General features: G+C 39.8%; 2 protein-coding genes across 2 annotated transcripts in view; one reads left to right on the forward strand and one right to left on the reverse strand.

Annotated features, from left to right (window-relative positions):
* LOC103802204 (mineralocorticoid receptor-like) overlaps positions 1-3,865 on the forward strand; it is a 51,707-nt gene extending 47,842 nt beyond the window's left edge. The window contains exon 6 of the mRNA XM_009074657.1: positions 2,639-3,865. Within this exon, the coding sequence (XP_009072905.1) occupies positions 2,639-2,794 (156 nt within the window). The 3' untranslated portion in view covers positions 2,795-3,865. The remainder of the gene's footprint in view (positions 1-2,638) is intronic.
* Positions 3,866-11,245: 7,380 nt separating this feature from the next.
* ARHGAP10 (Rho GTPase activating protein 10) overlaps positions 11,246-25,144 on the reverse strand; it is a gene marked incomplete at its 5' end in the record, with an annotated part of 86,804 nt that continues 72,905 nt past the window's right edge. Inside the window, 3 exons of the mRNA XM_009074658.1 lie at positions 11,246-11,526; positions 20,488-20,579; positions 22,175-22,306. Coding sequence (XP_009072906.1) covers positions 11,438-11,526; positions 20,488-20,579; positions 22,175-22,306 — 313 coding nt within the window. The remainder of the gene's footprint in view (positions 11,527-20,487; positions 20,580-22,174; positions 22,307-25,144) is intronic.

A 25,144-nucleotide genomic window follows, 5' to 3' on the forward strand; every position in this document is an offset into this window, starting at 1 on the left:
GACACACATGTGCTCCTGGGTTTTTTTTAAGTAGGTTGAGAAAGAAAGGAACCAAAGTTTTAGCACACTGAATAGGTTTAGAAAATACATGATCCTTAAGGCTTCCAACCCAGGTATTACAGGATAGGGAGGTATTTTCTTTTAAATTGGTGTATAAACTTGACCTTTCTGCTCTGTGGTGAGACTCATAGTGTGTTATGCTATGATAGTATCCATGATTGCATTCTAGTTTTCACCTACTGGACTGCTAACTGGTTTGTTGTATGGAATAGATTATGCTTCCTTCATAAATGTTACTATTTTTCATTTCTCCTTGTCTGCATTTGCAGCAGACATACATATGTACTTGATACTACTAAAAGCTTGCAGAGAAGTCAGAATTAGTAGTTTTTATGTAGGTTTTTGTGTGATACCTCACTGCAGTCAGAGGCTTCACAGGAGTGGTGATGGGGCAGGAATTAGCTTGAACTGCAGAAGGTGAGCCAGTGGCACAGTGTTGTGGTTCAACCCCAGGTAGCAACCAAGAACCACACAACTGCTCGCACACTGCCCCACCAATGGGATGGGGGAGAGGATCAGAAAGTTAAAAGCTAGAAAAATTCATGGGTTAAGATAAAGACAGTTTAATAGAGAAAGCAAAAGCTGCACACACAAGCAAAGCAAAACATGGAATTAATTCACTGATTCTCACAGGCAGGAGGTGTTCAGCACCTCCAGGAGAGCAGGGACACATCATGTGTAATGGTTCCTTGGGCAGACAAATGCCATCACTCCAGATGTCCCCCCAGCCTCCTTCTTCCTCCCCCCTTATATCCTGAGCGTTATGTCCTATGGTCTGGAACATCCCTTTGGTCAGTTGGGTCACCTGTCCCAGCTGTGTCTCCTCCCAGTCTCCCATGCACCCCCAACTCCCTCACCAGTGTGGCAGTGTGGGAAGCAGCAAAGGCCTTGGCTCTGTGTGAGCTCTGCTCAGCAACAACAAACACATTATCAACCCTGAGCTCAGCACAAATCCTCAACATCGTCCTACCCTAGCCACTGGGGAGGAAGTTAACTCTACTTCAGCCCAAACCAGCACACACAGTGAGGATGGTTGGACAGAGGTGGCCCCAACCCCCTCACTCACATTCAGTGATAGGAAACAAATTTAGGAAAAGCAGCATATTGATCAGGTCATTGTCAGGGCTGTGTTTGGGTGCAAAGCTTACTTTGCTGAGGTGCTGCTCTTGATGCCAGTGACAGGGAGGAGAGAGTGGTGATTGCATCAAGAGACAGTTTCCTTCGCTTTGGTTTTGAGGTGGTTGGAATATTTTTTGCACTCAGTATATGCAGGAACAACCTCCTCCTAATGGGTAAAGTAAACCTTTTGAACATCAGCATTTTTTTCCCCCTTGAAAACCAGATTATGTCTATGCTACTTATTTAGCATGCATCTGTTTAATTAATTAGCATTGCTTCATGACATGCCAGATCATCGGGAATGAACTGAGCCACAGCGAACAGACTCATGGAGTGCTCAATAGCAGAAAATCATGTGTTTGAGTGATCTCAGCACTTCTCTGTGATGTTCATAAATTGCTTACATGTTTGCAAGAGCAGCTGTGAAAGTCCTGAAAATGAGCAGGAAGGTATGGTGCTACAGGATGGGAGTGCTGCTGTCCATATTTGTGGTATTTATTTCCTTTTCTGCCTTCCAGAAGTCCACTTCGGTTTGCTCTGTCTTTAACAGGAGCAGAGTGCAGCTCTGCATGTTAAGAGTTGAAATGACAAACCTGTGTTTGATAAACTATGCAGAGCAGAAGTGGTTTAAGCCCTTTGCAAGGACATAAGGCACAAAAATGAAGCTGTGCGTATCTTTGGAATGTTCTAAACAGCACAAGCTCTAGTTTTTCTTCAGTCATACCACACAGTAATTTGGTGTCCTGCAGTGGAAGTTCATGTGCTCACTGACACCTGGATGTGCTTCATTTATGAGTGCCTTGGGAGCTGATTTGCTTCTGTCTCTTGACTGACTTGGGTTGTGTTTTTCTTAAGGATTACAAAGGGTCCAACATACTGTAAGACTTCAGGAGATGCATTTAGATCACAGCCACCAAAAAAAAAGGTAGACTGTGATGCTGTAAAACCTGAAATGGCACCATGTGCCACAGCATTCCTGTTGTTGAGCTGAAAACATCAGCTGCTATGGCAGTTGTAGGTTGCAGGCCTGGAGAATGCACTGAAGTTAAGCAAATAATCTGATTTAATGAATGTGTATCCAGCTGGAACTTAGAGATACAATAGTTTGTGGCTGATTTTTTCCCCTCTGGGCTGAAGGCTTTATTTATTTATTTTCATAGACAGTGAGTACCTATAGTTTTCATGGTGACCAAGTTGCTGTTAGTGAAATGAAAAGTGCAGTTAGGCTGCAAAGATCAAATCTGTGGTATCTTGGTTTTTCCTAGTTAGCTGATTTTAATGAGTGAAGTAGCCCTTTGGCATTTGAGTCCTTTTGTTTGTTTTATTTCCCCTGCAAGTGAACTGCCAAGCCAGAGTAAGATGCCATTTCTTGGTAATACTCCATTATCAATAAGCTGTTGTTTGCCTGCAAAAAAACCCCACCTGTTTTTCCTAAAAAGTGTCTCTTTCTGTATTTCAGCTTGTTAGTGACTTATTGGAATTCTGCTTCTACACCTTCCGAGAGTCTCAGGCACTGAAAGTAGAGTTTCCAGCCATGCTGGTGGAAATCATCAGTGACCAGCTACCAAAGGTGGAATCTGGGAATGCCAAGCCCCTGTACTTTCACAGGAAGTGATAGAAAAATGTCTTAAATGGAAGAACTTTGCCTTAAGTTTCCCTGTGTTATTCCACACCCATGAAGGACCCAAGAAACCATATTTTAAACATGCTATTTACATCAGCAGTCTCTGAATAGTCTCAAATCATACGAAGGGTTTTGGGGGAATGGAAAGCAGTTGACTCGGATTTGGCAAGACCTAGATGTTTGGAAATTACCCCATAACCCTAAAACACTTAGAAAATGTTCCTGTTCCTCTGGATGAAAAGCCATATCTAGTCAATAACTCTTTGATTTTGATATTTTAACAGATGGAGTTTTAAATACGCCATGTAGTTTCTGGTATTGTTTGCTTGTTTTAAAAGGGTTCGAGAACTAATGAGAACTTTTTAAAGCTTACCCTTGGTTTGCACATAAAACGTAAAAGTCAATATGGGGCATTAATATTCTTTTCTTGTAAAAAACAAAAAGAAACAAAAAAAAAAAAAGAAACGAAAGCTATATATATACACACATATATACACACACACACACAAACCCTAACGTGTAAAGTAATAACAGAACATTTGGTGTGGAATACTCCGTTATCCCCACCTGTGGCATTTGTTATCCCATGTTATCCCATCATAGATGATATACACTGTGTTAAGTGTCCATTTACTATTTAATTCAGAAGGATAAGATGTGAAAAACAAATGCCCTGGTATCAATTTATAGTATCTATTGTGCTGGCTTTACAAATAATTTTTTGCAGTCTTTTGCTGTACTGTACATTGCTGTATGTATAAATTGTGAAGGACCTGAAATAAGGTGTAAGGAACTTTTGTAAATGAGACAAAAAAAAAATCTTTAATGGTTAATAGGATGAACGGGAAAGTATTTTTGAAAGAACTCTATTTTGCTGGAGACTATTTAAGTACTATCTTTGTCTAAACAAACAAGGTAATTTTTTTGTAAAGTGAAATGTTCTGCATGCATAATGAACCGTTTACAGTGTATTTAAGAAAGGGAAAGCTGTGCCTTTTTTTAGCATCATATCTAATTTACCATCCTACAGTATCTGTTGTAAATAACCATAATGCTTAACCTTTTCAGTTGTGTTTTAAGCCTTTCTCTTTTCCTCTCTCTTTTCCTCCCTTTCTGTCCCTCTTGCAAGCCTATGTGACTTGAGCACATCTTAGAAATCCTGCTTCATATATCCGTAGGAAACTACACGATGTTGTGTTTGCCACTTCACGGAGGTTTCATTTAACAAGACAAATTATGGTCTCTCTCCAAAGCTTTTACCAGCTTAATGATCTAGTGAGTTCTTGCCCTCTCTTCCCTTTCTCTCTCAGGGGATTGGGGATGAGTGAGCAGGTTGGTGAATGATTTTTCTATTTTTTTTTTTAATTAAGGTTTCCCAGATTGTTTGGTTGGTTGTTTTTTTGTTTTTTTTTTCCTTTAAATACTGGATCTAGAAACCATCTTAAAAGGTCAGATGATTATTTCAGATGGGGGAGAGCTGATTGTTATGAAGGGGACATGCAGATCATTACAGTAAGTATATCAAAGAGATGGGTACTGGTGAGAGGGATGGTAAGGGACTGATGTGGGCAGATTCACTGAGTAGAATTTTTAGTGACAAAACGGATGTAATTTTGTAAACATTTTTGTAACAATCAGAATACGTCTGAGAAGGCAAATATTGACACTATACGTTCAACTCAGTTGGTCTGATTTTGTCTCAAACAAGACTGCAAAGAAAAGAATCTTCGAGGTGATTTTTTTTTTTTCACAATTTATAAGCAACTACAAAACTTTTGGAGTAGAATAGAGGACAGGTGAACTTTTCTGAGGCTCAACTGTTGCTACCATATGCCCATGTTTAAATAGAATAGTTTCTCAGAGTCCTAATCTGTAGTGTTCTCTCTGGGTGCCACTGGTATTTTTGGAGCTCTAGTGTGTCCCTTGACCGGTCAGAATGTAGCATTTCTTGTAAATGGTGGTCGAATTAAGAATTTTACACCCTTTCTGAACCCAAATTTTTGAGGTGCACTTTGGTGTGCTGAAGACAGTCAGTGCTACTTGTCTTTTTAAATGACACCTGCCTTATGCAATGGGTAATCTGTAAAGACTGTATTCAGAGAGGTTTTTTTTATATATAAATATATACATACATATATTATTTGCATTTTTGGAAGTCTAATTCATAGGCAGATCTTTAAATACTGACCTGCACAGCAATATGAAAGCCAAACTTCCAACGTGAGATATACACAGCATGCAGACTGGTTGTTTACAGTAAAGACACAGTCATACATCCATCTTTTAATTTACCTTTCTCTTTTTTTTTTCTTTTTTTTATTAAGTCTAAACTAGAAAATTTCAAAGCCAGGTTCTGGGTGAATACAGTCTGCAGCAGCTTTTTATATTAACAAAGTTACTGCCTCCTTTTCTGTCTCAGAGTAACTTTGCTTGACTAAAATAGCAAAGCCATATTCTACACTTCACTGTTAAATGCCTGTCCCAGTCCAAATTGTTGTCTGTTTGCTCCTATTTTTGTACCTTATTACTTTTAATCTTGGTTTGGTACAATTCATAATTCACAGAAAACTTCATATAATTAAACACACTAAATTAGTTTTAAAAAGCAATTTATATCTTTATGCAAAAGCGTATGTCTGTCTTTGCAAACAACTGTAAGCAGATTATAATAAATCCTTTACTTTAATCACCTGTTGTTTATGAAACCATTCATTGATTATTATTTTTTTGCTAGAGATCATTGAAGTAATAGATCCAATTGGATATAGATGTTGTAAGAGGCAGTATTCTCTTATCAAGGACACTTAAGCAGAATAGCCATCACTTTTTTTATCTAAACCTGTGTACAGAAAAAACAAAACACAAAAAAAAACCCCAAAACCAAACCCAACCCTAGTTTTTAGCTACCAGGAAGTTAATTCTGTTCTTTTGACTTTGTTTAGAATGGAATAGGCATTTGTCTCCTGCAAAATACAAGACAAACTAAACAGCTTTTAGAAGTGGGCTTATGTTCATTGAGCTAAACTCTTTTGTTGGCAGAAGGAACAGGGATATGCAGCAAGAGCATTGTATACACAGTTAAAATGTAAAATAGTGTTAATGTACTGCAGTGGGTATTTCAGGAATACTACACGTCGTGCAACTGGGCCAGTTGCACGAGATGATAAAATAGAGAAGACTAAAAGTTTGCAATATCAAAATCTTATTAAAAACAGAAAAAGATACTTTACAATCAATAATGCAAAAAGCTAATTCACAGGGTGGTGTTTTTCACTGACTTGTTTAAACATGAAATTAAACAATTCTACAGTTAATGCACTTTTAATTGTTTATTAAAGATCTGACTTTTTTTAGAGCAATGTTTTCAGCTTGGAAGGTCAATGACTTGGGAAGATAGACAGCAGTTCTGAGGCCAGGAAGCTCAGAGGAATGTTTTAAGAATTCTTGGAGTTTAAATAGATTCCTGGATGAAAAATAAAAGCAGCCAGCAGTATGGTGTAAACAGTAAAATCTATGCATAATGATGCATTTATAATTAGGGGTTTGCTTCTGTATGTTTAAAGCTTTTTAAATAAATAGAAAATATTGTTTGGTCTTTATGTTAATGTCTGCAAGTACCTATTTTTCTTTTTTCTTTTTTTTTTTTATACAAATTGTACAAATATACATGAATTAAACTGGTTTGATTGCAAGTATTTCTTGCATTTTAATCTCAGCTAGGTGCTGGTGCAGTGACAAACTTTTGCTCATCTAGAAACAATATAGAGCCGAGAATGGGTTGGGTTGGAAGGGACCTTAAAGACCATCTAGTTCCAACCTTCCTGCCATGGGCAGGGACACCTTGCACTAGACCAGGTTGCTCAAATCCCTATCCAACCTAGCCTGGGACACTTGAGCAACTAACAATGTAATAGAACATCCTTCTTCATACATCTGGAGGTTTGGTTTCATCAATGAATTGGGATGACACATCACCTGCAATGGCTTCAGCCAGGGAACAGCTACTCATGCTGTAGGGTAAGGAATGCCAAGGGTGAGGTTCACTTAGCCTGGGTCACTGTGCTTGACAAATGATGTGCTGACACTTATGGGCACAAGCTACATCCTACTCAAAGAAACCAGCCCAGCAGCTTCCAGTTTCTGTTAACCTTATGCTGCCCTACCTATTGACCAACGTTAGAATTCCTCTCATGGAAAGAGGGATTCACTATTTTATATACACAGGGTCTGCCCAGTGACTAACAAAACTGCCTTCTCAGCATCAGGTCTTTTCTAGTTGTAATTACAATAAGATCCTGCTACCCTGGTTTGTTCTGTCCCCTATCTCCAAAAGTCACCCCCAAGTTCTGCACAGAGCCAGGTCTGTGGTGCAAGACCTGCATTTAATTGCATTTCGGCTTGTTTTTTAATAAGAACTTACATAAACTTTTTATTGCCAAAAATCCTTGCACCTGCTTTGTTTGCTGAATTGTCAGAAGGGAAGACTAGTAGAGGATCAGCAGTGTTAAGAAAAATTTCCCATATGTTTACAAGCAGATGTATCTGTCATATGCTGTTCTAGAAATAAGAAGACTCTATCACTACTTAAAAACATAATGAAACTTGTAATCTGACCTAGACTGGGGGTTTATGATGAGTACAATATTACTAAGATAGAAAGGAATGGGAAAAAAATGCCCTTTCATGTCACGGATTTTGCTAGGTAAAACATGCCATGCCATAAGGATTTTAAAGTGTTCTTACTTTAATTGTAGCTGTCAATAGGATGAAGTTTATTTGGAGCTTACCTGTGGCTACTGCAAGGACAGCTGAGGGCACAGTGTTGGATCTGGTGTAGAAAACAATGTCCCAGGCACATTCAGCTTAAAAGGTGAAACTCCAGTGAAGACTGAATTTCAGTGAAACCCAGTTTAGCACTGGTGCATTTCCAGCCTACATCAGGCCTCTGTCAGCTACATTTCTCTTGAAATTGCAAACCAGGTAAGAATTGTGAAATGGGTTAAGAGAACAAGAAACAGAACATTGAGGAAGGCAAGTTTCTGCCTGAGTCTCTGCCCTGACACAATTACAGAGACTGGGCTAGCAAAAGCTGCAAGCAGTGTAGCAGGAACACTTATTTTCATTACAGGGCAGCTAAATCAGCTAATGAGATATTTTTTTTCTTTCACTCCTGATGAAAGAAGGCATCAGAAGGAAACCTGCCATGAAGATCAGCTGGGACAATGCTTCACAGCAATTCAGCAGCCTGAAAACCCCCAGGGCTTTTCACCCTGCAGAGTGAAAACGTTGCTCAGCCAAGGCACAGAGCTGTGCACTGTCCAGTGACTAACAGACTATAAATTTCTGCTGATCCCAGCTAGTCAGGAGTCTCAGCTTTTCCATTAATTATTCAGCAGACACACATTCGACCTTAATCCACAGGCTGAGGGAGTCAGGCTCTGGCCCCACGGTGATGGCCAACGTCATTTTGCATAAAAAGCACAAATTTATTCTAGGTTGGTTTTGGTTTTTTTCCTAGTTCACACTCTAATTTCCAGCCTATGTCATGTGCTCACTACCAGCAGTCTCAGCTTTTGAAAACTCTGTGTCTCTATGCACAGTAACCAGTGCAGAGCAAGGGAGGGGGAACCCAACCTGAGGATTAAGCTGATGCTGTACCCAGAGAGCAGTTCCACACAGGAGGATGGAGTTAGGCCAGACCCACAAGAGAACGACCACTCCTGCTGCCAGGCTAAAAGAGAAGAACCCTCTGATCAGCTTTCTCCACAATGAACACCTTGTCCTCCTTCCTGCTTCAAGTTTTCACACAACTCCACTTCTCCCAAATCCACCAAGCCATGGAAAAGAGACATGCCCTAAGGCCAGCTCCAGGAAAGAAGTAATCTCAAAAGATGGGAATGGGCCTGACTTTATATGGTTTTTTAAAATTTTTATCATCTTTTAATCTCTTCTTCCCAACAGGCAGTGTAAGGGCATCATTTACAGCATGAGGATGAGGAGTGAGCTGTGCCATGGCTACTCAGCTGTGCAAGTCTGGACTCAGCCTTAGTAGAACTGGGCTGATGTGGAAACCCATATGGTGGGTAGCAGTTCCCACAGCTGAATTCCTAACAGACAGTGTGGTTAGCCTGAAAGCCAGATCTGATCTGGCTCAGCTCACACCACTGCCTTCAGACAGTGTCTAGGACGTGAGAAAGTTTAGGTTAGCATTACCTCTGCTCAGTGTATCATTTCTCAGGAGAAAAGTTTTCTTCTCATTTGGGTCCTGCCATGGCTCCAGGAGTAACAGGAGGTGGTATCAAAACATCTCACCTAAAGGCAAAATAGGGTCAGAGGACTGGATGGAAGAGACACTGAACCTTTCATTCCTGCACTATTCCTGCGTTTTTAAACCACCACCTTAGTTAAAAGGGAAAAAAAAAAAAACCCAACCACAGAGCTAGAGCTGAGAAACATTGACAGTTTTGGAAGACAGCAGCCAGAACAAGATCAAACATGCACCACTGCAGGTTTAAAACAACAACAAAACAAATGGAAGCAACTTCCAAAGCTTGTAAAGTTCAAGTTATCAGAGCTTTGCTATCTGACAAGCCAACATACCTAGCTGCCACACCTGCGAGGCTAATAGCAAAGATTTATATTCTCCCTCTTCTTTCAACATTTTCCACCAACTGGTAGCCATGAGAACCGAGTTTGGCACACAAACACCATCCTGTCTCCAGATTAAGGCCACAAACGAGTTGATAGAGCTGTGGGCCCAGGCAACACAACCCCCAGCCAGAACAGCTCTTTGCCATATGAACAAAGCTAAGGAAACTTGCAATCTGTTGCTGTATGTACTGCTGCAACTATTTCCTTATACAGAGTCAAGAAGCAAATTAAAGAACTTGTTCTCCTTCGAAAAAAGTCCAATAGTCATCTTCAGTGCTTGGGTCACTTAGCCACTATGCCAAGAACTGCTTATGGCAGAGTCACTGCTCAAATACCAGGAGAATACACCAAACAAAACTCCTCTAAGTGATAAGGTTTAGTGCTGGAGAGCTCTGCTGACTTGGCCTACCATTGCTCCAGCTGGAAATGATTTGTGCATACTCCAATGGTCTGTGTAGTCTGGGCAAAGGAACAAAATAATAGTATGGAGTTCAGTCTTCAGGGGAGAAAAATCCACCCCAACCTTAAGGCAGCATTAACCATTACCTGGTTTACTACTCACATTTGCTAGAAAAACTTGCAAGCTAAGTATATCTGCAGTAAATGACTCAAGATTTGTGGAGTCCAATTTAACAGATAAGTGAGCCTGCATTAGTATGTCATCCCATCATATTTTCCTGCATCTCCTCCACTGCCTCCCAGAGGGTCTTATTTGGAGAGAGAAAACTACAAATCTTTAGTTATAAACTGCATGTAACTTTTTTTAAAACTCTTGCTACTCGAATACTTCTACAAATTTTGAGGCAGCTATTGAGGAGTCACATACCTTGAAGGATCAGTAGGACCTTATAATTGATAACTACAGGGGAGAAAGGAAGGCAAGGTCAATGAGCTGTTAGACAGACAACAGATAAAATGCAAGATACTTTGAGGATGCAAAAGCTTCATAGCCAAAGATTCTCTTCCTTTTGTCTTGAGCTTGCAGAGTTGCCTGTTTGAAGTGAGGAAAGTTCTCCATCCATTTTGAAGCCTGCTTGGGGCTGACTGCATATAGCTGCCAATCATTATTTCACAGCACAACATAGGAATGACAAGCCAAATAGCAAATAACATTTTATTTCATTTACAGTGATATTTTTGAGTAGCAAAGGAACCATGACATATAGGAGCCTGTAATAAAAGTTCATGTGTCTTATCTTTATAAAATAAATGAAATCATACACACAACATAAACCAATGTGCTCTTTGAAGACATTTGAAAAATGTCATGTCTTGATAACTATTATTTTACTTACTGGTATCTGTTCCATACTGGCTAGGCCACTTTGAAATATAATTTAATTGTCAACATGATAGCTTTTTTTTTTTTCAGCCAACAGTATCTTCCAAACTCAAATAATCATTGAATCATAAAATGGATTGGGTTGGAATGGACCATAAAGATCATCTAGTTGCAACTCTGCTGCCATGGGCAGGGACAAGTGTCACTAGAGCAGGTTGTTCAAAGCTTCATCCAGCCAGGCCTTGAACACTTCCAGGGATGGGACATCCACAACATCTCTGAGCAATCTGATCCATTGTCTCACCACCCTCACAGTCTGTTAAAAACACTGGTTATCCAGGCATAATCTCCAGGACAGGAAGTTGAGTTACAGATCAACCAAATACTCGACTTAAAATGCTAGTTATCTTGCAAACAAACATAGCACTACTGCTCTTCACAACTGGAAAAAAAACCACCCTATTAAAAAATTAACCTATCCCTCCATTCCCCTTTCTTGTCCCTCCCTCCCATTTCAACCCTCAGAGATCTGCTTTTTGTAATTCATATTTGGCAACACTTAATGTCTTTATACAGATTAGGATGTTCAATCCATAGTCCAGCTCTTCGTTGATTAAAAGCAGTCACAAAAGTAGAGACAAGTGACTAGAACAAAAATCCATGGATACCATGTACACCTTCTTGGCGTTCAATGCACAAAGCTATAAAAACTGAACATAATTTTGTGGAATAAGTCCTCTCTTGCCATTTAGTGTGCCTTCTAGCCATCCTGGTTCTCTGGAAAATTGCACTGCAAAAGAAAAGGAGAAAAATTACGGCATCTTTTCATGTTTGAATTAGTACCATGGCACCAAGCAAAGCATCCAAAACCGCAACGACCAATTCAAGAATCCAGCTAGGAAAGATAAAGAGGATTATTAACTACTTGACTTAAATACTTCTGCAAAGTGTACATGGTGAGTTAGTTTTTGGGTGCAGGAGACTTCATTAAGGAACCAGTTAATGGAACTTAGGGCAGGTTTATGAAATAGAAAATCTATGACTTTGGTGGAAAGTCAGAATTCATACCAAACAGTGGAAAACAACTTCACTAGGTAGGGCAAAACAAGACCAAAAACCTGTCTGGAGAAGAGGTGATGAAACTGAAAGCTCAGAGCCACAGAAACAATGGCATAGGACCTTACTTGGCATGAAAAGGAAGCATGGAAAGGATTACAGGGGAAACAGAAATGAGCCAGATGTCACTCCAAGTCTCATCTCTTCAGAACAGAGCTGCTATTGGAAGTGACCAATGGGCAAAATCTGAATCATTCTTCTGGTGAAATCCTCTCTGAAATTCCAATACAGTCACAAAGCACGAGGAAAAGGCTTGAACAATTCCTTGTTGGTTGTTTACCACTGCTGATCCCAAAGTTTATGCAAGAGTATCCATGAATCCCAAGTATTTCAGCTTGGATTCTCAATTCCCCAAAAGTTACTCTGTGAGCAACAGAACTAATGAAATCTGACTTCCTCTATCGATTTTGACCACATTTGACAAGAAGTTAAAAAAAGAAGCAGAAGCCTCATTTCTTTGGAAAATAGACTAAAAAGTCCTCAAATTCCCCTATCAGACATCTTACAAGGATATGATCCAGGTACCTATGTAGCTGTACAATCCCACACTTTCCAGCAACCTACGATATTCTCTACCGTATTAATTTATCCTCACAGTGCTTCTGAGACAGACAGTATTTGGGGAAGAGATCAGACAAATGCTGAAACATGCTGCCAGCCATGTCAGTGCTTTATTTAAAACACATTAACACATTGGGGAATGTGATATTTGTAGCCTTCTACATCTCAGGGAAGTAACAGTTAAGAGAGAGCAACATGTTAAGTCTCACTTGCAAAAGCATTTGAAAGGCTCTAAATTTGAGCATTTAAAAACATACTTTCCCCTAGTTTTTAAGTTGTGTCCTATTATTGTCAGGCAGTGAAGCTAGGAGCTGTGCTCAGAAGCTACTTCCAAAAAATCCAGAAAACTAAACTGCTTTCAAATGATCCTCCTGATAGTTTAGATTCAGAGCAAAACTCTTGGCTTACATTTGTAATGAATGTGCTCAACACAAAGAGACCAAAGGGAATATGTGCACAGAAAATTACCTTTCAGGATCTGTGCACACACAGTAACTTACATTACTATTAGTAATTAGCAGGCACTCCTCTCTCTTTGTCATTTCTAGTCCACAATTAGAGAGTACACATGCTTTGGAAACTGCATTGCTGACACCACCACAAACCTCCCTCCAGAAGCTCCTCCGCAGCGGCTGTAATTCCACCCTTTCCAGCAAATGTGCCAGCAGCAGCCAAACCCCTCCCTGAAGTCTCCCCTACCTACAAGAGCACATCTGTATTATAGGAAACAAGCTCCAAAAAATGACAGGCTCTGAAGAAAAAACAACTAGAAAACCTGGAAGAAGGAAATTTCTACTTCTCCTCTGGAGCTCAACCTCAATTTCCATTAGAGAGAGGATAGATATCTCTGCCATGTGAGTGTCTAAAAATGCCTGTACAAAATAAGGGGAGCCCTAATCTGAGGGGATCACACTGGAATTTAAATCTACCTAAAATTTACCCAGGAGAGGAAATGCTCAAACAATGCTGAATCACTTAACACTTAATTTGCAAATTTCCAAAGCAATATTTTCTAAACAAGTTTGGTAAGATAATAGTGAACTCTGCACACTGCAGCATGTTCAGGGATAATGCATGATGGCCCAGCAATTGGACTTGAGTGACAAATACCATTTTCACCCCAGAAGACGAGACACAGATGGTACAACTGAGCTCTGTGCCTGGGAAATTAAACGCTGTACACGCACATGACACAGCCTCACTTGTTGGCAGAAGTTTCTTTTAGACTCCATGAAGACTGAAGAAAGAATTATCCCTCTTACTATAAGGTCTTAATTTCTAGAGATCAGCTCTTTAAAAAAAACCAAAAAACCCACTCAAGAGTAACTATTAATATTGAGCAGCTGTGGTCTTCTGCCCCCAATCAAATCACCTTGTGCAAGGGTTAACAAACCTATGTACATCACTGACTCCTTCTGTAGGCAAATTATATTCATGAAGATGCTGTCTAAATGTAAAGCTGCTTTAAGCTCCAACAATCCTGTTTTCTTTGTAATCCGTTTCCAAAGTATAGTGTATAACAGCACATAGTCATTTAAAATCCAAAACACCTAACCACAGAGAAACCTTTCTTCTTTCATCTTAAACCCAGGACACACAGGCTATTCCTGAAAAAAATACCCTGCTCAAGAGAAGTTCCCTAGTGTCCCCTTTCTGTCACTTCTTCTCACTGATTACAGTTCTCAGTGCTGCCTCACTTAAAAATACCTTCCTGCAGAAACTACACATTTGGCCTTAAAACTACAAGTCATTACTGGACCAATCATCCCATAGGACAAAGTTTTATGCTGGCTAGGGACAGGGAGGGGAAAATACTTGTAGGATGAAAGACACAGAGCAGAGAACTAAAAATTAAATCTTTTCAGCCAGGTTTAATGACTGTATAGCAAGACCTGCTGCAAGGTCAGTTCAGCAGTCTCAGTGTAGTGGAAGCAAAGTGTAGAGGAGGAGGATATCTGACCATCAGTGTGACAGCAAGTGCTATGGAACAACCATCCCAACTCAAATGGACAAACAAAAATCTACAGATTTGCAATGAGATCTTCAACTACAAATTTTTCTGATTTCATCTTATCAAGAAACACAATATGGTCAACTTGGCATTTGCAGCATTTCTTCTTACTTTCTGCATTCTCCATAGGAAATAGATTTGATATTGCCAACATTATGATTATCTAACTGCAAATAAACACCTAAAATTTGCAACCAGTTCTTCTCAGAGCTCCAATGCTCTAAGCGGCTCTTGCTATGCTTTGGCAGCTCAAAAGTTTCACAGGTCTCAACAAAACATGAGAGCAAGATTCGTTTCCACAGCAGGATTTGTTCATGGCCTACGTGCCACTGACTTCAGCAGGGCTGAATCTGACACTCATTCACACTGACTTCCACATCTTTGTGGAAACTAGGTTTTTTGGGAGGAAACCTAACGTGCATGGTGCCTGGCACAAGAAGGCCTCTCTTTCTGATGGACTATTTGTCAGAGTAATAACTCTAAAAAGCTACATATACAAGGTTTGTATTCTGAGGGCAGCAGAGATCTCACTGCTGAAACCACTACAGCACCAGAACTGAGCTCCATACAACTCCATCACTTGGTCAATTTTTCATCAGAAAATTAAATTAAAGCAACAAAATGTGTTTGCAAGCCCTCACTGTTTGAAAATCCTTCTGGGCTTTTGAATCAATCCCCGTGGGTGAGGTTGACCGCAGAAAGACAGAGACATTTAGCGTATTTGGGGTTAGCATGGAATTTGAGATTTCAAAACCTGCTGTTTCCCTTAAGCATGCTGTGAGAAGCAGAATTATCCTGGGGACAGAACACAGGGCTAGGAGTCAGAGGGTCTTACCCCTGACCCAGCTGAAGATTTACTGTGTGACCACAAATAAAACAGCCTGATCATAAGGGCTCAGGCTTGTGAGCAAAGGCAAACAACACTGAGAGACCATGACAAACTAGTGAAGGTGGAATTCAGCTTGCAGTCACTTCCCAAGTGTCTATTACAGCTGATGGAGATCTAGTGAATAAGAGTCCAAAGAATAATTTGGCTCCCTCTAAAATAGAGGTTGGTCAGCTGAGTTGCTGCTGAGTTTGCTGCAATGTAATTTGGTGACCAAGGCTAAACCTCACCAACCCATGAGACTTGTCTTTCTCCTGAGTTAAGGCCAAACTACCTTCAGTGACTTGTAAAAACTTCTAAACAAAGTCAGTAGGAATTTGGTATTGCTCATCTGTCACTTGCGGAGTGATTATAACTTTCACCAGTTTGGGGTAACAAGCTCCAAACAACGTGGAGGTATCTGAAAAGATGAACATCTGTCCACAGCCTGTACAGTCACAGTTTTCCCAGATGTAAAATGGGGATAATTAATCCACAGGGATGTTTCTGAGAACTTGGAAATCCACAGACAAAAGGTGCACAAAGAAGCAGCTCTACCCTCAGATTTACCTTAGCAAAAGAAGAATTTGCACATAGAGTGCAATAGATGGACTTTGGCCTTGGAGCCCAAACCAGGACATTAACTAAGGCTGGCACCTTGTTACACTAGGAGAGGAAGAGGGGAAGACAACATGGCTTTTTGTGTTCCTTTCATGCTTGGTAGGGATGATGGGTGCCACACTTTTCCTGAGGAACAAAACACTTTTGCAGTTTTCCTCGTATTTTCTCTCCCTAAAACCTGATTTTCAAATTTGTAAAAAGCCTTGATAAGAGCTATCTTGACAAGTTTTCAGGAAGCCTTCCTGCTAGCAATACTGCCAAGGAATGTTTGTTGTGTAAACACCATTTACCCTATCTAAAAACACTTCTCCCAAGTGAAATTCCCATTTACTGACTTTTAAGCAGTCTCTTTCAAGAACCAGAAATTTAATAACACTTGGCTCCAAGGCTGGCAAAATTTCAATACCAGGCAGTCTGATTATTCTTTCCATGATTATTGGGAATATCTGCCTCAACAACAAGAACAACAGAAATATACAGCCAGCATATGTCTCTCTCAATCTCAGATCATACTCTGCTTCTTCCCATATGTGCCCTTATCCAGCTGCAAACTCTTCAAGCTTTGCTTCTAAACACTTGAATTATATTGTTATGTGCTGTCAATAATATAGGCTGTAACAACTGGGAAATAAAAATATTGGCACAGCCTAAGGTAAATTGAATTGAAGTTGAAAAAAAAACAACAACAACAAAAGAATCCAGTGGATATTGTTCAGATTACATTATTCATTTTCTTACACAATTCAATTAAATAGAAAACTTTGCCATTTCTTTTTAACTTACCAGATGGTGCCTTAGCATTTGTATTCTATGTCACTTTAATGGGAAGACTGGGGGACTCAGGGTAGCACAATGGTGAAAACACCTCAATATGGAAATGCTAAGATCCTATCCAGATTCCTATCAGGTGACACAAAGCTTATTTTAAAATACTAGCAAATCTAACCTTGGCAGATTGAGACACCAACAGATTGTTTTGTCCCCGTTTAGAAACAGGAAATGGAGATGGGAGTAAAGGCTAAACCCTTAATTCCTGCACCAATATTGCATTTAGCAGCTATGACAGGTGCAAGACTGTACTTCACTAAATGCTGTTATCCTGTCTGAGCAGTCAGAAAGGTTCATCCAGAATAATGACAGGTAAGAGAGAACCACTGCAATCAACATCTATGGACCAAGAGAGGCAAACCAACAACAGCAAAGGGAAACAAAAAAAGGAAACAAAACAGAAAAGAGAAGGAAGAAAAAGGACAAAACTCAACAAACAGTGAGAGGTGAAAGAGACAGGATTAGAAAAGTGAGACGGGCAGAGTAGAGAAAGGAGAGACGGATAAAACCCTCACTAATGGAAGCAGCACTTTTTAGTAGACATTAATTTAACAGTTACTTTAATGGTTGATACTAGCTGTATGTCAACTTGATTGATGCGTTGTCACTTTGATAGTTAAGGTTATTGGTAGAGCTGCAGAATTGATGTATTATTACTTTAATTCTTCATTTGGGGGCTTTATTAGGGCATATGGGAATTTAAATTGAGTAACTAAAGGAGCTGAATTGATTCACTGCAATCTGATTCCAGCATAGACACAAAGGTGCCTAGCACCAAAAGAACAGGCCCTTGCCAAGGTGTTCAGGGGTTTCAAATGTGAGGACTGGTCTGCATTTCTCATGAGAATACCTGTCTATACTGACAGAGCCATCCATGACATAACCCGTTGGGAACCAGTATGAAATGACCATTATTACATACATCCAGTTGCTACCTTAATACTTGCAACTTCTGCCCCTTTTTTTCTGCCTACCTTAGGGTGAGAGCTCTGCAAGGCCTATAATATAATCAGGATACAGCGAAACAAACCAAAACAAATGTGTTTAAGGAAACATGATCTTTCCCATAGGAAATCTGCAATTGGGTTTTCAAAACGCAATCCGTGCAACCTTTTCCCAAGCTTCCAATGTGATTTGTATGATGACAGGGAAAAAGAGTCTTACAGCTGAAACATTTCTCCACAGATGCCAAATTCTGTCCTTGTCCTCAAGCAATCCAACTCTCTAGGTGAAAACCTGAACTGTGGCTATAACGCACCAAATCTCAGTAGCTTTGCCACAACTTCTAGAGATCTCTTGACACAAGAAGAGTCTTAACATTTCTCTCACACCAATGCATGACACACAAGCAACTGCTTCTTGAAAGACTTTCTTACCCCAAGCCAACACAACAGGTGTTCAACCCTTGCTGTTCTGCATCAGAAATGCCTCTCCTAGACAGCAAAACTTTGCCATCCTGCACTGGATTTTTTTTCTCCTGTACACAGTTTTATGTCTGCTGAAGATCCCTATCAGTCATATTTTAAAAAACTTCAATTAAATTAGCTGGTGTTAAGGACTTTAAAAAGAGCAATCATTCAGCTCGTCTTTGAAAGGTTTCCCACATAACTTGATTCAGACATGATTTGCCTGCAAGGAGACTCTAATAGGAAATATCAGGAATGATTTTGTGCTAGTAGGGAAGATCCTAGTGGAGACCCCAGACCACTTTCTGCTACAAAAAAAGCAGAACTGAAGTTCTGCCTGAAGACCAGGTTTAATACTTAGTTGTTTGGAAGGAGGCAGAGAACAGGAATGTCTTATTCTCTGTCTGCTTTAAAATAAACATCACAAAGAAGGGGAAGGAGATGTCTATGTCTGCATTATTTTTTTCTGTTGTTATACATACTAGAAAAACAAGATTTTGCTGAGTTTCCCATTTGTTTCAGCTCGTTAAAGAAATTAGGAATATTCTACTGGGGCTGGGGAGGACAGGATGAAAAGATTTGCATTTATGAGAATAACTTTCCCACACACAATTTTGATCCAGTTCTGAGAGTTAAGAAATATTTAGTTAGCTTTTTAATGCCTGCAGATTGATGTTTTCCAGCTAGTTTAAACTGTGTACTGTGTTAGACTGTTTTTTCCTACTGGATGTAAACTGGAAATTTGGAATCCTCCTTTATTGGACCTAAGTTTGTTTGGTCAGGTCACATTAAATACCACTTTTCCTCTGGAAAGCACATGCAGATTTCTGACTTGGTAGCAAGCTAAAAGGTGACAATGGATGACAAGAAAACAGTCATCACTGCAGAATTTCCTAATTCTTTAGAGATCAGTATGTCTTTTACTAACCTTCTGCTGAAAGACTGAACTGCTAGACTCAGAAGGTTCTTAGGGATGTAATTCTCCAATCACTTTGAATTCCTCAGGATGCACAAAACTTGGATGAATCTTTGGCCAAATTTAAGGGTCTTCTGGATGTTACTATACCTGTAATTTTTTACCAAGGTATTCTAACAAACAACAGTCTTGCTATGCTGCTGCTGTGAACTAATTTCTGCTTAGAACTATTATTAAATTGCATTCCAGTATCAAAAATTACTGAATTTATCCAGGCTCTGTTCAGCCATTCTGTACTATTTCTTTCTTATATTGGGAATTTCCTTGCGACAGGAAGAAACTATAATGTTGACTTCTGCATCTTCAAAGTTTATATTACAATAGTCATCGGTATAAGGTTTAAAAACTAAAACTTTCCTGTCATGGAATCACAGAATTTTAGGGGTTGGAATGAAACCCCTGCCCTGGGCAGGGACACCTCCTCACTAGATCAGGTTGCTCAAGGCTCAGCCAACCTGGCTGTGAACACTGCCAGGGTTGGGGCAGCCACAGCCTCCCTGGGCAACCTGGCACAGTGTCTCACCACCCTCACAGGGAAAACTTCTGACTAAGATCTAACCTAAATTTCCCTCCTTCAATTTGTGCCCATTGCCCCTTGTCCTGTCCCTGCAGCTCCTAACACAGATCCCTCTGCAGCTTCCCTGGAGCCCCTTCAGCTCCTGGAAGGTGCTCTGAGGTCTCCACACAACCTTCTCTTCCCCAGGCTCAACAGCCCCAACTCCCTGAGCATGGAGGTTTGAGGCCTCTGTGCAGTTGCTGAAGGGTAAATCCATGGAAGCTCACTGAGTAACAGTCTTGAGCACAGGAATCACGTTCTGGATGTTCACATGTAATGCTATATTTGGGTCCATATAAATCTTAATATTCCTTTTCCTATAAGTACATACACACACCAACACACAGCTTGACCCAAACAGCCAATGCTGCCCTTTCTCTCCAGTGTTCACCTGATTTAACCAGTGCTCTATTTGCTAGAAAAAACCCTTAAACAGTTGGGGTTTTTTCCCTTAAATGACAGCCCATGTGTTATATTACAACAATAGTTCTCATTTTAAAAAACAGAGTTTCAGAGGCCAAGATGTTGTTTTCTGTTACTGAATAACTTTTTTGGTACTACAACATATTTAAATGATGCTGAAAAATTAGACCAATTGAAAGCCTCTTCACCCAAAATCCAAAGCATTGCCTCCCAGTGCTAGGGATATGTTAAGTAGCTTCTTCATACCACAAAGCATCTCCATCACCAACTTTATGCCATCAGCACCATTGGCAGAATAGCAATTCGGCTTGTATTTTTATCCAAAGCCATTTTAACAGTTTTGTCAATTTGTTTTTCATTGCTTTATATTTACTCAAGCAGTACTTACCATCTTCAAATATTGCTCCTATCTGAAATGACAATTCTGAGCTATGTTCTGCTTCGCATGGGTAAACTGCTCTTGCTTTCCGGTGGGCAACACTGAAAAATGAAATTATGAATTAGAGCAATTTTATTCTTTTTTTACCATTCTGAAGACATTCTCCTTTCTCAGCCATTCTCTCTCCATTCACATTTAGAGAGATGACTAAAACGTTCAACAGAATCTCACATGCATCATTACAGGCTTATAATTCATAGCCACAGCCAAAGCTGAAGCTTCACAGCTTACTGTTGGCATTTCTGAATATCATGCTCCCAACTTTATGCACACTTTATTTTTATGACAAACTTGACTTTCAGCTACAGTTAAAATTTTGTCAAGTGCTAATCAGCACTGAAATCAACAGTAGGCAAAGCATACTATACTTGATTTACAGACTAATCAGCATTATAACTTCTGAAACATTTCTTCATGGATCCTACACAGCTTTTCACTATCCCTGTACAGAATTCACCTTTTTTATGTGTTGACAATACAACATTTCTAGACTACCAAAGATGCTGTTTTCTCCTAAATTCAGTGAGATTTCTACCATCTCAGGCAGTCATTTAGAAGTGTTCTCAGGATACTCAGTCATCAATATGAATTTCTCCAAAGTATCATTTATCCAAGCACCATTTCTCATAAGCAGAGATCTTGGAATATGCAAGTAAGTTTGGAATATATAAGTATTCTTATAAGCATGGCTTATTTAATCTGTTTAGACAGAGCACCCACACTACTAAATCATCTTTTGTTGAGCTCACGCAACAACAACTACGCATAATAATGATGTGAAAGAAAGGGAGACGGGAGAAACACCAACCCTGGCAGTGTTCAAAGCCAGGTTAGATAAAGTCTTGAGCAACCTGGTCTAGTGGGGAGATGTCCCTGCCCAGGGCAGGGGGTTGGGACTAGATGATCTCTATGGTCCCTTTCAACCCCTAAAATTCTATGATTCTCCCTGCCCCAAAGAACTTGTAGTCAGGCAATTCAGTTGTGGTGCAAAATGCAACCAGCAATGAGAAATGGGATTTTGTTACCAAGAGTTGGGAAAATTTTGTGAGCATACCCAACTATCCTAATTAAAAAAGCAAATATTATAAAGGTTGAAAGAAAAAGCTAAGATGGTGAAGAACTTCACAGGAAAAAGCGAAAATACTTCAAAAGATGGACAACAATGTGGAAGGAAGTAAAAACAGGATGGAAGGAAAGCAGGGCAAAAGAGTGAAAGAAAAGAATGAAACCACGGAGAAAGGTAAAGACACAAGAAAGTCTTTCAGAGGCCAAAAGGCTAGGATGAGAAACTCAAATTTGACCAAGGTGGCTGTGGAAAAGAAAGAATCTGTATTTTAAAAGACACTAAATGAAACACTAGTAGAGAGACCCTACGAATTGCCCACCTGAAACAAAGTCTACTTGTATTAACCAAGAAGTCACTAGCCCAATCTGGGTGGCTTCTAACAAGGAAGGTACTCAGAGGTAAAATAAGATAGATAGTTATTTTATCCTGTCAAAATTGCTGAGGTTGCATTTTCCTGATTTTAGATAATCGTTCACATACTACAGGAGACATGAATTAGCTCTTCTCAAAAAGATACAGAAAAAAAGAAGGCACAGAAACAGACAGTAAGCCTTGAAGTGTACATCTTACTTTTCCACTGCTCTGTCACTCCCAGTGGCAGGGTTGGGGAAGAAGAAAGTGGATAGTGCAGCATTGGTGGCAGTTGGGTTAGCAGGTGGAATATTCATCCACGAGACCATCGATGAACGGCTTTGACCAGAACTAAGAGGAAACATATTGAAGGCAGAATGAATAACATGGATAAAATTTCTTATCAGACCAAAATGCTTGAATCTTGATAACCAGACAACTTGTTAGATCTTTCAATTCCAACCCAATAATAATGTCAAGTTGATTTGGCACAAATGGCCATCACATGATTCGGCATTTCCTCCTAGAAAATCCTTCTCCTTCATGCCCTTCCCATCCTAACCTAGGACAAACTACCTGAGATGTAGGACATAAGCAATGAAAAGGCAAAATTCCCCATTCCTTATCTAATAAAGACAGACACAATGAAACTGCATATAGCAGGCTATTATTTGAGCTGCCACTTTGCCTTTACAAGTCTTGATGAATCTATTTAAAAATCTTCTCAGTGCTATACTAAGGCAGGTACGACTGGGAAGATTTCTAAAGAGGCTGCAGCTTTTCCAGCATTGGGATCATGATGCTGCTTCTGGATTGAGATCTCATACCCACAGCTGCATAAATCCTGCCCAAGTGGCTACCCTGACAAACTCCCTGTTCAAATACGTGTTAAGTTCATGGCTGAACACAGATGCCTCAATAGGAGAAGAAATAGCAGCCAATGTTAAGACTTTAGTTTAACTTTCATGGTTGGAAAACATATAAAGTCATCTCCAACATAAAGGATGTTTCTTTGTTAGGAGCTACAGGGACTGGACAAAGGGCAATGGGGACAAACTGAAGGAGGGAAATTTAGGTTAGATATTAGGAAGAAGTTTTTTTCCTGTGATGAGACATTGGCGCAGGTTGCCCAGGGAGGCTGTGGCTGCCCCAACCCTGGCCGTGTTCACAGCCAGGTTGGATGAGCCTTGAGCAACCTGCTCTGGTGGGAGGTGTCCCTGCCCAGGGCAGGGGTTGGGGCTGGATGATCTCTAAGGTCCATTCCAACCCCTAAAATTCTATGATTCCTAATTTCACACCTTGAAAACCTAAAGTATTCCAGCACAGAAAGGCTTTCTTTCATTGCATAGATAAAACAACAAACAGTGCAAACATTTAATGTCAGCATATCTTTGGAGCAAAGAGCTGGACTTCAAGCAGTTCCTAAGAAGAAATAGATTAAAATTGTTCACACACAACACTGGCACAGGGATTCTCACTCACACATACAGGATTCACAACGCAGCATTTATGAGTTCTTCTTAGTCCAAGATTAACCTATTAGCAGAAAACTGCAAAGCATCACAAAATCTAGGAATTTAGTTGAGAAGTTTTTTTGGTGGGGTGTAAGTGCGCACCTAATCAAGGCAGATTGATCAAAAGCAGAAGGGAATCAGCAATCACCCCAGTTATAATTGTCAATGAATAAAAGAAAGTAGGAAACCTAACTTAGATCATTATAATCTTACTGTGCACTGGGACATTCAATTTCTAGGAGAAAGGATGACTATTTGTTGGTTTGCATAATATGGTTGACAAGCAGATTCAATACAAACTGGTCCTCCTAGCCATTACACCTTGTAGTCACTCTAGCAGTTACAGAGTTAAGCAGAGATTTATTTTTATTATCAATTTTTAAGTGTAGTGCATTATAAAATGGCGAATGTCACATTCCTTATTTAACTAGACAATAGCTTTTCCTTTGGATCTGTGTCAGGCAGCGTTTGGATGAGAACTGGAATTCACAGTGTATGAAACAGCATTCTACATTTAATTCCACTAATAAAGATGAAACTGAAGTGTGCTGGAATCATAACCAGAAGGATTTAGCAAAACATGCTCTGCTTTTTAAACAGATTTACCAAATAAAGGAAGGAATCATATGTATTAAAGTGAATGATGAGCTGGATTATGCTGACTAGAACAATATTTCGTGCTTTACTTTGGGAAGAGGACAACTAGTCTTCTTTACCATACATGAATTTCCCACTACACAATATTTTACATCTTGCAGTAATGACATACCTTTGATAAACAGCATCTACATAAATTTTAGGGTTTACTTTTCACTGGGCTTTGTCCTCCTCCTGTCTTTATCAACTGAAAAAATTTCCTCAGATAAAACAAAAACCTTCAGCGAAAAGTGACTTCCTTCAGAGATGAGAAATGGAAAACTGAAAACTAGTGTTTGTATTATTTTCCCTAAATACTGACGATAAAAAAATTCTCAATGGTTCTGTAAAGTTATAAAGTTTCCTAGAACGTGAATTATTTCATTATTCCCTGCATGGAATGTGTATATGCAGAATTCATTTTAACCCAGTAGGTGAACCTAAGCCAAAACTTTTCCAAAGTGAATTAAAACATAAAAAGCATCTTACTTGCGTAGAATAAACTATTCTACTTAAAACAATCCTGAGACTGTAGGAAAAAACATTTTCCTCATGCTCCTATTTATCAAATTCCAATAAATTCCATGGGCATCTCTGCCCATGGCAGGGGGTTTGGAACTAGATAATCTTTAAGGTCCCTTCCAGCTCAAGCCGTTCTGTGACTCTGTGGTTAAGACTAGTGTCAGGCTCATTTCTGAAACCTGTAAAACTACGGAAAATAGAAAAATAACATTCCAAGTATATTGCCACAAGAGGATTGAAAGGTCTCTAATGCAAAATAATCATGATAGAAAAATACCAAGTGGCTTTGTCTAGTGCAAACCCCAGTTGAGTTCAGCAAGTGAATATCAAATCTTTCATTTCATGGAATCATAGAATTTTAGGGGTTGGAATGGATCTTAGAGATTATCCAGTCCCAACCCCTGCCCTGGGAAGGGACACCTCCCCACTATATCAGGTTGCTCAAGGCTCATCCAACCTGGCTGTGAACACTGCCAGGGCTGGGGCAGCCACAGCCTCCCTGGGCAACCTGGCACAG

Source organism: Acanthisitta chloris, unplaced genomic scaffold, assembly GCF_000695815.1.
Source record: "Acanthisitta chloris isolate BGI_N310 unplaced genomic scaffold, ASM69581v1 scaffold17485, whole genome shotgun sequence".
In the NCBI taxonomy this organism is placed as follows: domain Eukaryota; kingdom Metazoa; phylum Chordata; class Aves; order Passeriformes; family Acanthisittidae; genus Acanthisitta; species Acanthisitta chloris.